This window comes from Aythya marila (assembly GCF_965140915.1).
Source record: "Aythya marila genome assembly, chromosome: 6".
In the NCBI taxonomy this organism is placed as follows: domain Eukaryota; kingdom Metazoa; phylum Chordata; class Aves; order Anseriformes; family Anatidae; genus Aythya; species Aythya marila.
In genome coordinates this window covers 25,095,722-25,113,001 of record NC_139047.1, presented here as the reverse complement: position 1 = coordinate 25,113,001, position 17,280 = coordinate 25,095,722, and the positions used below count along the sequence as shown (strand labels likewise).

At 42.9% G+C, this 17,280-nt stretch overlaps 2 protein-coding genes across 3 annotated transcripts in view; one reads left to right on the top strand and one right to left on the bottom strand.

Moving 5' to 3' along the window:
- Nucleotides 1–439, bottom strand: part of HSPBAP1 (HSPB1 associated protein 1) — a 37,380-nt gene extending 36,941 nt beyond the window's left edge. For both annotated transcript variants that reach the window (XM_082763519.1, XM_082763520.1), the window contains exon 1: nucleotides 340–439. In XM_082763519.1, the coding sequence (XP_082619645.1) occupies nucleotides 340–376 (37 nt within the window). In that variant the 5' untranslated portion in view covers nucleotides 377–439. The remainder of the gene's footprint in view (nucleotides 1–339) is intronic.
- Nucleotides 440–456: 17 nt separating this feature from the next.
- Nucleotides 457–17,280, top strand: part of SLC49A4 (solute carrier family 49 member 4) — a 59,143-nt gene continuing 42,319 nt past the window's right edge. Inside the window, exons 1-2 of the mRNA XM_082763518.1 lie at nucleotides 457–991; nucleotides 15,821–15,914. Of these exons, the coding sequence (XP_082619644.1) occupies nucleotides 589–991; nucleotides 15,821–15,914 (497 nt within the window). The 5' untranslated portion in view covers nucleotides 457–588. The remainder of the gene's footprint in view (nucleotides 992–15,820; nucleotides 15,915–17,280) is intronic.

The following is a 17,280-nucleotide window of genomic DNA, read 5'->3' as shown; positions in this document are numbered from 1 at the left end:
TGGCCAGATAATGGGATCACTCCTGAGGTGGGACACTCCAGAGAGGATGCTGAAGGAGAGCTGTTAAGATTAGAAGGGATGGTGCAGGGCTGGGGGTCTAGCTCCCTGCCAACACACTCCTGAGCTTTTCACCCCCCTCAGAAACCAAGGCTCGGTTCATCTCTCAGCAACTCCTCCAGGAACCAGGCTGCAGGACTGGGGTGCTTCACTACGGAAATCCACTAAAACCGAGGCTTTCCTCCCGGGGAGGCGCAAGGGCTACAGCGACACGGCCTCCCTCCTACCCCCCCACCCCGGCACCGCCAGCGGGCAGCACGCCCGGGGCCGGCGGGCACCTACCGGGTGCGGCGGGGCCGCCGCTCTCCGCCCCGGCCATTTTGTTCCGGGCCCGGCCGTGCCTCCCCGGCTCCGCTCCCCTCCTCCCCTCGCCGGCGGAGGAAGGAGGCGGCCGCCGGCCCTTCCCCGAGCGCGCATGCGGCTGTGCCGGGCCGGGGCAGCGCCGCCGCGCTCGGGGGCTCCGCGTACGGCTCGTCCCTGCCCCCGGCCCCGCGCCCTCCTCCCCGCCGGGCGGCCGCCAGTGCCCCGCAGATGGGCTTAGGCTGGAGCAGCGTGGAGGAGCGGCAGCCCCTGCTGCCCCCGCCGCCGCCCCACCACCACCAGCAGCAGCACCAGCAGCAGCAGCGGCGGCCCCAGCAGCTGCAGCAGCCGCGGGGGGCTGCGGGGAGCCCGGCGGTGCCGGTCCCGGTGCCGGTGCCGGTCCGGCGGCTGGCCCCGGCGGCGGGTCGCGTGTACGGGCGGCGGTGGCTGGTGCTGCTGCTCTTCTCGCTGCTGGGCTTCGCGCAGGGCCTGCTGTGGAACACCTGGGGCCCCATCCAGAACTCGGCCCGCCTGGCCTTCGGCTTCAGCGGCTGGGACATCGCCCTGCTCGTCTTCTGGGGGCCCATCGGCTTCGCGCCCTGCTTCTTCTTCATGTGGCTGATGGATAAGAAGGGTGAGATGTGCGAGAAGGGTTGGGGGTGGCGGGGCATGGCTGGGCTGGGCAGCCTGCTGGAGCCCCCTGGGATGGGATGGGATGGGATAGGACGGGACGGGACGGGACCTCCATGGGGTCTCCATCGGGTGACTGATGCCCTAAGGCACCGCCAGCACAGCTCTGATCGCAAATAGAGGTGCATCAAAGGCCACTCATGAGGAAGGCGCTGAGGGGTGTTGCTGAAGTTTAGGTCTTTTCCAGCCTTTGTGATGCTGTAGACCTTACTGCGCTCTGCAGCTATCTGGAAGGAAGTTGTGGGGAGCTGGGGTTTGGCCTCTTCTCGCAGGTAGCTAGTCATAGGAGTGGCCTCAAGTTGTGCCAGGGGAGGTTCAGGTTGGAAATTAGCCATTTCTGCTCAGAAAGAGGTGTTGGGACGGGTTGCCCAGGAAGGTGGTGGCATCACCATTCCTGGGGGTTTTCAAGGAAAAGTTGGACGTGGTGCTTAGGGACATGGCTTAGTTGGTGACATGGGTGGTAGGGGGGATGGTTGGACCAGGTGATCTGGGAGGGCTTTTCCAACCTTAATGATTCTGTGGTTCAATGATCCTAAAGCAGAGCGGTTATAGCATTTTAGTTCTGCATGGGTCTGGAGGAGAGCCACTCTGCTCTGGCATTGCCACAGCAGGTGTTGGCCCTTGAGATGGTTGTATCAGTAACATTGATTTCTGGTGATAAGCTGAAGAGCTGTGGTGATGTCTCAATCAAGGGATGTTGGTGCTCAGAGTGGCTATGGCAATGTGGTGTAATGCTTCATCTCTGAAAATGGATCACGCCAAGCCAACGGCTTGCTTCTGGTGCACCAGGGCGGTGCAAAGGCAGCAAACAGAAACCCAGAAGTTAGGCTCTGTGGTTTTGGAAGACAAGCACGAGGGAGAGTTTCCTAATCCACATTTGGGCCTTTGCGTTTCAGCAGCTTACTTCCAAAACCAGCATTTGTCTTTAGAGAACTTCTTCAAGGCCTGTGAAGTTTGTGTGGTCACCCTGGAGACCACTAAAGTGCACGTGTTTGCAGATTTGAGCTTCTGGGCCTAAATCCACGGAAGCGTTTAGTCTTTTAATTCCTGTTTAAACAGGCCTCTAAACAGGAGATAGGAGCCTAAATACCCTTGTGGATCCTGATGTTAAGTGCTGCTCATTCCATTTATTTAGCAATTAATAGCTCATTTGTGTGGAGCAAAGGGGAGAAAGTAAAGGAAGATGGGGAGAAGAGTTGTAGCAGAGAAGGCTTGTGCTTTGAAATTGGAATTGCTTTTCCTAAAGCTGAAGAGACTTTGGGGGAATAAAACCTATTGGGTTGAAAATACATTCTTCAAATGAGTCTATGGTGGCTGTACAGCCAGCCTTCTCTCAAGCAATTCAAACTTAAGTCAACAATGTCTGTCTAGACTGCTGTATAATAGTGTTGTTAATTATCTTGAAATTAAAGTGAGTTACTTTGTTTTCTACAGTGAAGATGACAACTCTGCTCTTGTTATTAAGGAAATAAAACTAAACTTGAACCGGTGTTGGTAGAACTGAGTGTATGTTCTTCTCTTCTATGGAGTTGATTTTGAGGGTTTTAAAAAATACTGGAGTATGTTAAATAATGCTTGTGATTTTTTTTTTTTTTAAGTTCCACAGTGAATGGAGGTACTGATACGAACTGCCTCTTTGATCTTGCTGCGTTCCTGTCCTTGTTGCAACAGCTTCAGTTTATTGCCTTAACAGAGAATCTTAACTCGTTGGTTTCATGCATGAAGAATATGTTATGGCCCTTGAGCGTGTTCTTTGTGCAGCAGTGGGTTTTGTGGGGGCCCTGTTGCGTTTCATGCTCTTCTTGGGTGGTTCCCATGGAGAATGTGGTGCTGCTCATGTTGGGAGTGCCAGCGTGGCCCAGCTCTCGCGTGGAGCATGTCCCACCAGAGGCACCTCGTGGGTTTTTAACTGCTCTCTAGAGGAGGAGCAAGACTTCTCTGAAGCTCTAAAGTTGGTTGGGTGTGACCTTGCAAGAGCAGTATTTCTCTTGCTTAGGGGTATAAATGCTTGTCGTTAGATTGAATTCACTCTGTACCAAACATCTAGAGAAACAACACCAGTTACTCTCCGAGCTTCAATCATCTGTCACTGGAGTTGGCTGGTAAAGAAACTGTCAGGAAAAGAAACTGTTTGTGAAGTGTCAACATTTAAAACCTGGCATGTATCAGAAGTATGACACTGTAGAAGATGAGTGTCAGGATTTGTGAGAGGAGATTCTGCTTTTAGATAGTCCTATGCTTCACAGTCAGAGGTGTATCTAACTGGTATCAATACACAGCTGCCTGCTGTCAGTTAAGTCTGATTTTGTGTTGTGATGCTTCAGATTAAGTCCAAAAGTATTTGTCTTTTTGTTTTTCAGTTGTTCAGTGTAGCATGTAGTTTGAAATGGAAATTGGTTTCCGTACCAAACTTCTGCTGTAGCATGTGTGTCTGTTTCTTGTTTCAGTGCTGCGTATAAGGGTCTGGTTACTGTTTTCCCCCCATTTTAATTCAATTCAAGTTGAATATTCAGCAGTGGGCATATTAATAATCATTCATATAGAATCACTTCTTGGGCTGTGTGATTCAGTTGCATCACAACTTCTCTGAGGAGCATGAGGTCTGCTAAGAAAAGAGTTTCCTAGTCCTGGGCTGGGCTGGATGCGTGCTGAAACTGAGGGATTATGTTTGTGGATGTCACTTTTGAGTATGAAAACCCGTTTCTGTAGGTGGAATGATAGGGGTTTTGTTGTTCCTGCCAGCCTGGGTCTTGGTGAGGAAAGGTGAGGAGATGGAGCGTGCACAGGAGCTGAATGTGTCTTACTGGCTGCATTTTCTTTAGCAATAGGATACGGGAGTCATTTTTTAACTGTAATTATCTTCAGAGATTGGGTAAGACTGAAATTAAATGGCAATTGATTTCAGCGTGCCATTGGATGGACCCTTGGTGTTTACAGGCTTAAAATTAGCTACCATTTGTCACATGATGCCCGAGTATTTATGGATGTTTTGTGCCTCGAGTGTTTCATTTCATGGGAACTGTAGATATGGACAGGTCCGTTAGGGTGGTTGTCTTAACTCCTCTTGAAGTGTAAAGCTTTAATATTTGAATTATGGGTCTGCTCCTCTGATCTTTTTATAAGTTAGTTTCATAGTTACAGCGCGAGAAACAGACTGATACTGTGTATTTCCTCTTCATTATGTTTCCATGTAAGCAAGGAAGGGCAACGAAGACAGAAATTCTTTATAATTCGCATTAAACTGATTTAATAGCGTAGCAATATTTTTCATTAACTTCTGGAATACAGTTTTATCTTGTATTGAGTTTGAAGAAATGTCACTTTTTACTGGTAAAACTGAAAGGTAATCTATTTCTTGGTCCTTTTTTGTAAAGAGGTATATGCTTACATGGATTGTATAGGTATTCTTAGTCACTTTTTTTGCTAAAATTAAATTTGCACAGTATTGTTATCCTAGTGATTAAATTATAAAGTGGAGAGAAACTTTCAGTGATCTATTTTTATTTTTTTTTTTAGTGGAGATTGGCTTGTATATTGAAACCATTAGTGTTTTTCTTGTTTAAATAGGTATTTATTTTTTTTCTGAAAATCAAGCTCCTAATTTAATTGCTGTCTCCTAGCTTCTCGGTTTTGTTCCCTTGAAATGTGTGATATAGCTTTTACCTCTTTCACCAGAGAATTTTGAGGTTAAATCCTTCAGTATAGTCTGACAAAACAGTAATGAATATGGAACGTGAGTAGTAAATCAGGCCTTGCTAATATAAAAATGCCCTAATAACTGTTCTCTGTAGAAAATAAACTGCACGTGATAGATAAGGAGAATTCTGTAAAACAGCCTGCATACCTGAAGGTCCCAGATTGTCACCTTGTACTGCATGCATGGAGGAGCTGATCTTGATTTTGGGGCTTTGGACTGCTCTAATTCACGTCCAGGGTCACAGGGACAGCAGAAGGCTTCAGATGAACATCCTCTCCCCTGTGTTAGAATGTCATCTAGGAAGTGTCTGTGAGGTGCCTTTGGTTTTTGAGGGTTGTGAGGTTGAGCACAGTGAGCAAAGAGGAAGCAGGATGTTGTCCTAGAACTCGGTGCATTCGTGAATGGCCAAGTGAAGCCAACAGATGGAGAAGATTTTCCTTCTATTCGGTGTTTCTGTTGTGCTTGGTGTCTTAGGGTCCTGATCTGTCATTCAGGCTCTCAGACTGTGTGGCAGCAAATAAACATTGGAGCATGTTACTAATCATTTTCAAAAAATTGTAGCAGGTCTAGTTGCTGATAAGTGCCACTGTTGGCATAGATGGACAGTGTGAAATACTTCCACGGGGACACTCACAACAACATGCTGATATTTTCTTGGAAGTACTTGCAGTTCTGTAGTGTCCCAAGCGATCCTAAGCATATGGATCTTTGGTTACCAGCAGGTCAGCAGTAGGGGAATCACAAACCCTTAAAGGTTTATGACTTTCAGATTTTAAAGTTTTTATCTTGTGGCAAAGGAACACATTTTCAGCAACCTTTTGTCATGATCTCAGAAATAGACTTTTCTTATCTCGGGTATGTGACTGCAAGATATAGAGCCACTGTTTCAAAACGACCAATTTGATAACTCCCAGGTCAACCTCAGGTGTGAGCCTCGGCTAAAGATTCCCAGGATAAGACTCAGTGTAAGGCAGTAAGACTTTTATGCAATTTGGTGAGATCAAGCTAAAAGGATTTACGCGCTTTGAGAGTAAAAATGGTTTATACAGACAGGGTTTTGCTAGGTTAGCACAGCCTCCAGGAAATAAATACCCACGGGAAAGCTTACAGGTATGAAAATGTGGGCAGAATGGCAAGGAGCCAGGGGGAAAGGAAAAGGCGATGTTTCTGGCACTCAGCTGAGGTGTGTTCAGGTCACGAAGAGTGTGCTTATCACGAGGAACTGATTCTACTTAGTAGCATTCAGATTAATGGCAGAGGTCTTGTTCAGGCCAGCAAGAGCAGCAGAAGGCTCTTTTGGATTTAATGAAAGCTAAATGTGAACTTAGTGCTCGAGTTGAAAAAAGAAAAAAAAAAAAAAAGAGGGGGGAGAAGATGCCTGGATTCATTCGAAGTGAAAGCTGTACGTATGTAGTGAAAAGGCAAGTGATTTATACACTTCAGTGAAATGAACAGAAGTTTGAAGGAAAATATCTGTTTTACCCCCGTCTGTTCCCTCGCATCCTATGGAGTGCTGTCCTGCTGCGTGCTGCGAGCAGTGTGTATGTCATTGTCTGGTAAGTGATACTGATCCAAGCCTAGCCAATTCTGTGAAAGGGATTAATTTTCCTAAACTAACAAATCTCGGAAGGGGTGAGATGAAGTGCTGTTTTTATTGTGTGTGGAAAGATGAAATAAACAAAGAGCTGTGTATAGGTAAATCCCACTAGAGTAAATATTTGAATAGCTTGATTTTGCGAAAACTTATTTTGATGAGTTGCTCTGTGTGTGTGTGTCTATATAGACATGTTCTGCCACTACACCATCAGGAGAAAAGGAACACCAAACAAACTTAGCTTCTGTTGATGAGTTTTTTATGCTGTGGTTGCAGTGAAAGTCCGCAGAGTGTTTGTGCGAGTGGTTGCAGAAGTGAGGGCTCATTAGAGAATTGATTGGCCCACCCTCACTGGAGTCAGACGTGCTCCTAAAGATCACTCGAGATACACAGAGTGATTAGCAACATAGAGTGGTTTAATTAGGATCTGATGAGTTGTATTAACTTGATGCCACCGTGATTCATCACAGCAACACTGGCGTGATTGGTAGCAGCATTTCCCATACCTCCTGATGGGCCAGGCTGAGTAGAAAACAGGGCTGGAGACAGATGTCCTCTTCTGGAGGTAGTTCTTTCTTTTAGATGGTGGCAGCCCCAGCCTCTGCTTTGTACCATGTTTCCACAGATGTTTCTCTTCATCCCACTACCCTTTAAGCCTCAGTTAGCACAGCTAACCCTCTCCCTGCCTGCTCCCATGGGGCTCCCCGGACGTTGCATGTATGTACGTGCCGGCAGCACAGCCAAAATGCAGCCACTCCTTGTGGTGTGGTTTTGGTGATGACAGATGCCTGTCCACGTGATGGAGGTGTGAGCTGCCCGAGTGCATGCAGCCCCTCTGGTGGTGCTCTGCTTCTGGAAACCTTCCTGTAACTGGGACAGAAAACGTTAAAATACCATTATGTTGTCTGTTGTCACTTTTAATTACAATCCTACGGCAAGGGAACTTGTGGCTCTCTTTGCCTTCCTCTAATTGGCGATGTTCGGTGCCGTTCTATCATTTCCTGCCGTACTTTTGGTGATATTTTTTTTTAATGCTTCTCACATGCATGGACTTATTGTAGCTCTGTAGCCATGTTGTAACTTTGATTGTTTTGCAGAAGCTTTTGATCAATGCTCCAATTTCCTCAAAAGCTACAAATGAAGCTTTCTCATGCAAATTCATTGTAGAGAGGATTTTCAGTTTTTTCCTCTTTCTAAAGCTGGAGATCCGTATGACTCAGCTCAGGGAGTGATGTGTTATGAAAGTGAGAGGTCTTCTGCTTTTTGCAAAGTCTGCTGATGTTTTTCTGGAATGCCAGATGTCAAATTCAGCTGCATTTAGGAACTTCTTACTTGTTTTATTTGGCTTTTTTGATAAGTGACGTCCCTTCGGAATATTTGGGAAAGGTGGAGTTCAATTGTAATTGATCAATCACATGAACCTAAAGAATTCATTGGGAGCCTTTATAACTGTAATGGGTTTAGGACTCATTACAGTGCCCCAAAGTGTGTCTTTAGGATAATTTCAGTTGAACTGTGTACCCTAAATAGTTTGTGGTCCTTGTAATGTTGAAACCTCACACACAGGGAAGCTGAACACCGACTCCAGCAGCTGAACAGTCTCAGGACCCACGTGGATGTCACATCGACAGGACTCTTACATCTCTTTTCCCTGCCTCGCAGCAGGGACAGGAAAAAGTAGAAACTTTGCACTTAGTGTCCCGCTTAGTGAATCCACTCAGTGGTATTTAGCGTAACTGCCAATCCTTGCTGCATGGGTGCTTCTTGATACTCTGCTGTGGCAAAGCAAAATGCCTCTGTCTCTTCAAATGAAGAATTTCATGCACCATTGGGTGGTGTGGGCAAGTGCCACTAAGATAATGACAGAGCATCTTCCTGATAGATGTGTACCAGAGAGGCTGTTTTTCCTCCCTGTCACGGCAGGTAGGGATCTGTGGTTAGCTGTGCGGTAATTAAGCCTGCTGTGCAATCGGGAGTGCTCGAAATGAGTGGGAAGAGAAAAGAAAAGCAAAGCTTTCCTCCCCCTTGTTCAGTGCTGAAAGGGCTTGGATTGTCGGAATTCGTCCAGGAAGACAACAGTGATTGCTGTGGTGAAGGCTTGTTATCTCCTACTTTCTCTTGACTTGTTAATGAGCATCCATGATTTAGCTTCAGAATTAATGACGAGGGTTAGTCCTCTGCCAACAGAACGAGGTGTTTTTGTCAGTTGCTCGGTGTCGCTCTGACACGTACGCACATGCACGCCCCTTGATGTAGTTTTTAGTTAATCAAATGGAAAAGACCAATTAAATGATTCACCCAAGTCTCCGTGTTTCATCGGGCTTGAGAGTAGAAAGCAGGTAGCTGAGGTGAGGGAAGATACTTCTTCGGTGTTTGTGTGAGTTGTACAGACTCAGTAAGCACTCCAAGTCCTTTTCTAGTGTATCCTAGCGCTGCACTGACTCCAGGCGGGGAGAAGACTTGATTTACCAGCTGGTATAGTACTGGTGGTGAGACCAGCTCCTGTTCTCGTGTGTTTAGTCTGAACAAATAAGGCAGAAGGGGGAGAAGTGGAACAGAAGTGGCTGCCCAATTTCCTAAGGCATGTCAAGAGAGGCAGGTCCCACCGCCCCAGGCCAGGGCTCTCTTCTTTGAGGTGTTACGCACTTGGACTAGCTGTGAGTGAAATGTACATCAGTGAGCAGCTAAAGTAAGCCAAGAAGCAGTGTTAAAAATGAGATGTACCGGAGCAAAGTTAAAAGTATGGTTCCACTGATCCCATGATGACATAGCTTGATTGTGTTGATGCAAATGAGACAAAAGCACCCTGCACCCTCCTGACATGGTTGCTATTGCTTGTTCTTCCTTCTAGCAGGTGCAGTGAAATTCTTATATCTAGATGAACAATAATTTTAATATGCTTTAATGAAAGAAAAGGAAAACAAAAAGAAAAATACCACAAAACAAGAGGAGCTTTTTTAACAATGTGAATCAAAAGTGAGCTGTGCAGTTAGAATGTAAATACGCAAGTATCTCAGTTACCTAACAGTCAGGATGCATGTCGAGAAAGGTGCAGCAGCTCAACAGCTGGGGGGGTGGCTATGTGGTTGTCATAATAATTAGTAATTAAGTGATGCTGAGCTCTGCTTCTCACAATTCTGTCCTTCTGGTTTTGTTTTAGTTCTTACACGTTCAGTCACTTCCCTCAAATAGCGCCATCTTTTCTCTGGAACACTTGGCTGGCCAAATTTTGTGCTTTGAGTAATTTTATTTTACAATATTCTTATCTAACCTCATAATTTGGGAGCGATGATGTTCTTCTAAGCTGTTGCTTGATACCTTTTATGCAGATAATGCATATTTCCCATCTTCTGCAAGAGATACTGAAAACAGAACTGGTGGGGATGAATGTTGGGCCCCATAATTTCAGTCTTGCATGTGGTCTTGTGTCTGTCCAGTAAGTACTGGTAGCAGAAATAGCTTTATCTTCAGGTCTCATCTTGTCCCTGGCACCAGCCTTGGTTCCTGGCTGGCAGGGACTTCCCTGTGGGCTCCCCCGTGTCGGTGGCAACTTCACTTCTGCAATAAGGGCTCGTCTGTCTTTCTGACCCTGAGTAGGAGGCCTGTATCGAACCACAGGAACTATTGCATTTGAAGTTGCTGTATTCATACATACAGAGTTTATTTGGAAAAGTTGTATATGATGAAACATACATTTATAAGAAATTTCAAACTCCTCCTGATAGCCTGGATGTCAGCTATTGCTGACAGATTCTCTTACAACACAAGAAATTATAAAGAGAAATTGCCTCTCTGAAGATCATTATCTCCTACATCTATATTTCAGGAGACTCCTAGTACATATTTTGTCTGGGGATCCAATTCTACCTGCTACTTATGTCAGGCAGAAATCAGAGCACAGCATCTGCTGGTATCTGCCTTTGCCTTGCAATTCTCCCCTGGGAAGTGGAACTGGGCTGTGTTGTGGGCTCCATCTGGAAAAGGTCTACTTCTCATGTCCTAGATAAGGGGGGAAGGGACAAATGTGTATTTGAATAAAATTTGTTTCAAATGGGTCCTATATGCTTAGTTCTTACTATTTGATACCAGAAAGGTGCTGTCAAGCAGAATGCTTGAATGAATGCCACTAATTCGCTGTATTTTCAATCCAAAACAGATACCTGAGTCCTAAACCTTTTTTAGGTGAAATGTGGATGCTGTTTTGGTAGTGCCACATAGGGCCAGGGAAGCAGATGGAAACAATTAGCTTTGGTTTAGCTTTGAAATCACAGCTTACAAAAGACAGGACATCAGCACCATGGACCCAGAGAAAGGAGACTGTGTGTGTGTGTGTAACAGCACCTTATGAAATCCTGGCCATCAGACTAGGAACAGGTTTTGATTAGCTGCATATGACCTGGAAGTTGTTCTCTTCTGCATACAGTCTGTGTATTTGGTTTCCAGTTTTTAATGCTTCTGAGCGTAGTTGATGATATTCTTCAGAGCATACTTATTTTCCACTGAGTTTCCAAACACAATTTATGCTCCTCTGCAATCAAGTGCTTTTGTGGAATCTACATTGGGTCTGACATACTGATTTTTTCACGTTTGTTCCATGTGCTAGAAGAAAGACGGGGACCACATCTCAACTAGGAAGCCTTTTCATGTCACTGAAAAGGTTCTTTTCTTTTCCAAGTTGTATTGCTTGTTGTAAGGATGCTTTATCTGAAAGAGGATTGCTGCTTATATTCTTAGCAACGTTAGTCAGCTTGGTGAAATGCAAGCACACCAAAAGTTTTGTTCCCTCTATTTAGCAGCAAGGTAGCTTTTATTATTATTATTTTAATTATGACAGATAACCCTGTGAGAGAACACGGTGCAATTATTAGTGTAATTTTGTTAGTATTGAATTAAAATACAAAGATTTCTGAAGCAGTAGATAATGATGAAGCAGGGACTTCTCTGCAGAGCTTTGAGGATTGCCTGATAAAGCATGCTGTTTAATCAAACTTTTGTTTTAATATGGCTAAATGTAAAGCCACACATTAAGGAGGAAGAGAAGCAGTCCCTTCCTGTGGAATGGAAAACAGGTATCCAAGAAAAAAAATCCTATTGAAAAAAGGATGCTTGAGCAGTGAGGAGGGTATTTGGACAAGGCATAGAAAACCAATTCCAGGACTGAAGGAAAAATCGTGAAAAACTTGGAACTCAAATTTTGCTTTATTTACAGAAACCAAAGGTAAACGTTATTTATTGTATATTAACTTCATAGAAGGAAAAATACAAGGTCTTGAGCTGCTTCCATCACGAGAGGAAAAGCAAGAATTTGTTTGACAACTGATTTTGCTTTAAATAGGAAGGAAGAACACAATTTAACAGTGATTGTTGGAACGGCTGTTAAAATTGGTGAGTTTTTCATTTCCTTGTGTGTGCATCAGACAGGATTATCTTTTTAGACAGATATGCTTTCGTCAAAATAATAATAGAGTAGTTGAGTGAATTAAAATGCTCCGAGTTGTGTCAGAAGGGATCATTCTTGCTTCTAGCCTGATCTTTAAAAGCTGTGAAAATGTGCAGTGGGCCGATGTCACTCATCTGTAATTAGAGCATTGTTGTATTCTGTGTTCGTGAGGACTGATTTTAGTATCTGCAGCTGAAGGAAGGAAAACGTTTAAATATTAATGCATTTGAGAGAGATGTGGGTGTAAGAGAAATCCTTTTTGGCCATGCTGGGTGGAGGGCTCAATCTCTGGCAGGACTTCCATTTGGCTTAGCAAAAAGGTGAAATCTGCTTGTTCTGCACATCTAACTGGAATTTCCCCCAAGATGGGCACTTCATTAAAAGGGGAGGGAAACAAACATTAGCTGCCATTTGTGTCCTGCTCTGAAATAATTGTTTTGTTCTCTCTGGCTCTGTAGTGGCTGCTTGTTTGCAGGCTGTGCTGCTGTGTGCAGGCCACATCCTGCTGCACATCCTGTTGGCACAGGCACGTCAAGGTTTGCTGGTACCACATCATCTTGGCTGGATTAAAAGTCTGTGTTTTGCATGAGAGTGAAGAGGATTGTGTGTTGAGACTTTGACTCTCTAGTTTGGAGGTAGTCGTTTTAAAGAGAAATCAAAGCCAGCAAATGCAGTGTGGGCTGCTGCATTCGCAAAGCAGACTGTTATTAGCTACAGGAGGTTTAAACTGTTGAACAATATTGATTATATTATTATTTGAGTGAAATGTATTTTTATTACAGACTAAATTTCTGATGCTTCTGATGCAGTTCTGTATTACCACCAGTGACCATTCAGAAGGTGGCCGCAGAGTGCCCAACAGACAGGGCAACCTGTGGGGCCCAGCAGCCTGCAGGAGCAGCCAGCAGGAAAGGCTCTAAAAATACAAAACCACCTCTACCTGTACAACATCCATTTTGAGATGTTTCTTCCCTTCCCAGCTTCATGTCGGAAACCTCTGAAAGAAAGGTATTGGGAGCTGGATGATGGTTTTTAAGAAGCTGTAGCCCCACCACCATCCATTACCAGCTGCATACAGGGGAAAACCAATAAAATTAATTAGGTTTACTCAAAATCTTGATTGTTTGTTACTTAGTGGCTTTTTTTTTTTTAATTAGAGAAATAATTTCTTGCGGGGTTCACAGGCTTTCTTTCCAGGCTCAGTTGGTGACTTTGGTTTATTGTCCCCATGGTGCAGTGATATCCTGAAACACTCTGAGGTTACCCCTTGGAGTAGTACAAGATTTCCAGTTCAGATTAAGGGACACTGCAATGTTCAAAGCGAAACCACTTTTATATAGTTCTAAAAATACTATTAAAGACTGATTTTTAAGATGAAAGGGAGAATGAATTCAGAGAGTTAAAATGTAAAGTAAAGCAAAAAGGGAAGGTGCTCAGAGAGTAGAAGTACATCATGTAATTAGCAAAGAAAATCTCTAATATGCTGCTTGTCTGACAGTCTTTTTTTACTTGTTCGCTTTAGTGTCACCGTTTTCAACATGCTGCTTTAACCAAAAGAATTTGTAGGTGTGTTTGCACATTAAGGTGAAACAAAAGGCCAAAGAACAGTCTGCGCAATCAAAACACTTAAAAGTGGCACATTACAGTGTATAGTGTTCCAGATGAGAACTTCAAAGAACATTCAGAGAGATCAAACGTATCTTGATTGTGAGGCTTTAACTGGTAATTTTATTTTTAAATTACATGACACGTACGGTTGATGGTAAAAATAAGCCTAGAATGGGAGCTGGTGAGAAATTTTGACATCCAATTTATTTTTCATTGAATTATGTGATGCTGCTTTTTTATGAAACTTTTCTACAGATTTAAAACAAAACTTTTTTTAATGAAAAAAAGTAAAATAGATATTTTTTCTTTTTATCTAGGAAAGCTCATCCTGTGGTGATATAAACCTAAATTTCTGTATGATACTCATTTTCTGCTGTGCCCTGGGATGTACCTGGCCTGTGTCACCTGCTGTGCCACTTGACTGAGACCTTCCCAGCTGTCTGTCCTTGTCCCTCCTAAAATGCAGAAAGTGGCACGCTTTGTGAAATGTCATTCAAAAAAATCCTGGTTTACGTAACTCCAGTAATGCATGTGTCATTTTCTGTCTTGAAACATTTGCAGCAGTGTTTCCAATGGAAGAATACAGATTTCTGTTTAAAAGACTTATGTTTTGACTTTCAGTCAATAAAACTAATTTGGATTGTGAACAGGTTCTCATGTGTGAAAGCAATGCTAACAAAGATTTTTTTTTAAAGGAAAAAGGCAAGAACATCTCATGTAGTTGCTCCCAACACAAATAATTACCCCCACGGCTAATCCAACATGGTAGTACAGGTTTCAGCACGCCACAAAGGTTCACACGGTGGCACAGAAAACATGAACAGCAGGATTTTGAACAGCCTTATCAGGACATTAGTTTGGGCTCTCTGAATTGGTGTGCTTGAAAATCCAGTTCAAGAGCTACATGTGCTGGTTAAATGCAGAGCCAGGTAAACCTGGGCAGGCACTGGGAGTCCTTCAAGGTAACAAATGTTCTCAGCTGGTGATGCTACTCCAGGGCATTAGGGGTGTGAGCTGTCCTTGGGAGCTGCAGGAGCCTGGGTCACATTCCTTTTGTTAATGACTCAGCTGTAGTGAGGAAGTCATGCTTCCATTTCAGAAAACCTGCGGTGTTAACTTTGGGTTGGTTTGGTTGTCTTGGCTCGGGTTGTTTGAGCCATCTTTGGTGTGTGCAATGTCCGGCATGAGGAGTTGCATATTCATGAGTGAGGCTTGCCAAGAGCTGTTGCAATAAGAGCACTATTACCTTGTGGTAAAACACGTGCTCTAAAACCCCCTGTAAAATTCCCAGGGAAACAAAATGTTTAATGTGACTATTGGTTCAGCTGTATGGATTGCGGGAGTCATTGACATACCAGGAACGTTTATTTGAAAACTGTCAGTCTATAATCAAAATCTGATGTCTGTTTGTTATCTGGATTATCATAGCAAGTTGTTGTTCTTCTGTCTATGTTTTGTGTAGTTACTAGTCTTGCCTAAATGTTAGAGATACAATGTACGTGTCGTAGTTCAGTTGTTTTATGTTCTGCTAATAATATCAAAGCCCTGTATTTTCTGTTCGATGCTCTAAGTTTGTTTCAAGTTTTATGACTTTAGTGTTACAAGGTGTATCAACATTTTTAATTGTACATATTTATGATTTTGGTGTTTTACAATATTCTGGAAGTTGAGCCCATCAGTTGTCACTGTTTCTGTGCTGCTTACCGATGGTGGAAACACCTTAGCAGCAGCAACTGAACTGCTAGCAAATGGAATTGCAGCTCTGAGATAAAGTTGTTTCTAATTTAAGTGCTTTTCAGTTGAGAATCACAGCATGGGGAAAAAGACATATTCAAGGAATAGGTCGATTGTAGCTTTTTTTCTAATGTACTATATTTACAACCTCTGTCAATTTAAGCTGAGTGCAGCAAAAACCTGGCCTAATTGCAAGGCCTGCAAGAAATACTTTTTTTTTTTTTTCCTGCTGAATAAATAGTTGTTTCTTCAGGTTGAAAAGAATATCTGCGTTATGAAAGCAAATAAGTGGCTGGAAAAGATTGTACAAATCCAGATTTTTCTTTGGATCTGCCTAGATTTCAGATCATACATTGGAGCATCTTCCCGATGCTTCAAAAAGTACAATATTTCCTTTAGAATTATATGATGCTTTTATTGCCACTTGTCATTTCCAAGAACATCTGTTAAGATTTTAGGCATGATCCTGTTTGGTGTTATGCCAAGAGTAAACCTTTAATTCTGGTGTATCAGTATGGAAAATAACATAGGATTTCATTTTGTATCTGTAATTCTTATCAGCACTGATGTTTATGATTTGAAAGAACATGCATATCTTCAGTGAGACTGAAGGCAAATGTATATACCTGTGCAACTTTTCTGTTTTTTACTTCAGCATTGCTGACTTAACCTGTGAAATACTATTGTTTTCTTGTTTCAGGTCTGAGGGTAACTGTATTACTAACATCATCGCTCATGGTATTGGGAGCTGGCCTGAGATGTGTTCCAGTTTCAGACCTAGAAATAAGGAAGAAGTAAGTGAATAAGTTATTTTTAATATACATATTTTATACTTGCTTTTAATGTATTTTTGCTGCTGCTGCAAATAAATGCTAGTACAAATTTTCTGTATAAAATTGATACTCTAAATGCATGTTGCATGGGTCTGGGCTAACACATTTCTTGGCTTCTTAAATTGATTTTTTTCTAGTCCTTGTTCTGCATAGTATCTGAAGATCAGAAAGGTCTTTACAAACTTGAGTTAATTAAGCCTCACCCCATCCTGCATAAATAATGTTAATCTGTCTTGCAAACAAGGAAGCAGAGATTTAGAGAGGTTCAGAAACTGGCCCAAGATCACACAGGGAACCAAGCCACAAAACCCAAAAATATGTAATTTATATGCAAATGTTAAATAATTAGTTCATGTTTCTCATATTGGATGTATGAGATTGTACGGTGGTGATATGGCTGAACTAATGCAAAATGGCCTTTTCATATAGTCTTTTCCATCTGCATTCCAAAGTAACCTTATATTTTCTCTGAGACTGGAACAAATGCATTTTGTACGCGTGCAGTTTAATAGTTTCTGATAGAGACAGTTTGCTTCCTAGAAATCAGACAATCCAAATCAGTCAGTTGTCCTGTCAACATATCCTGAATGTGGGAATCTATAGTAACTACAGGAGAGTAAGTACAGAGGACTGAGAGTATGATACCAACATTGATTTTAAAACTAGCCCTGATCAGTAGTAAGCAGTTAGTACATAATGACTGGTTTAGTAAACTGTGGGTAGTGGGGGGTGTAATTTCAGTTCTTAGGTACTTGGTGAGTGTATAACAAAACCCAAGGTGCTCCAGATGGTTGTTGCCAACACTGTTGCCCGTTTCAAGGTGCTGTTCAATGACTTAGTGGGCAGAGGAGGCTGAATTAACCATATTATGCTACTACTTAAAGTGGCCCTTTCAATTTGAGGTGGAAACATACTGTTATGGTGGTAGCAATCCCTACTGGGCCCCTATTTCACCTGTCCTCAAGGCCCTAAGGGATGCTGAACATCCAGTTCATCAGTTCAGACCAATCTTGGTTTTTATGTGTAGCTATAACTGTAAGTTATAGTTATATCTTGTAACTTAGTTATATATAACTATATAGGTATACGGTTACTGTTTTATATGTATAGCTCAAATGGGTCAGATAACTTAAATGCAGTGAAATGTAGGATCTTATGTAGCTTTCCATTTATCAGTTATGCCAAAAGATTGCCCCAGGCAAAAGGTGCCATAGCTGCTAAAGCTGCTTTGCTTTAACAAAGCAAAGATAAAAACTGTAAGAACTTGAAAATAAATTGCCAAACAATGTTTAGCTGAGACATGGTTTTGGGGGTGGGAAGGGGAATT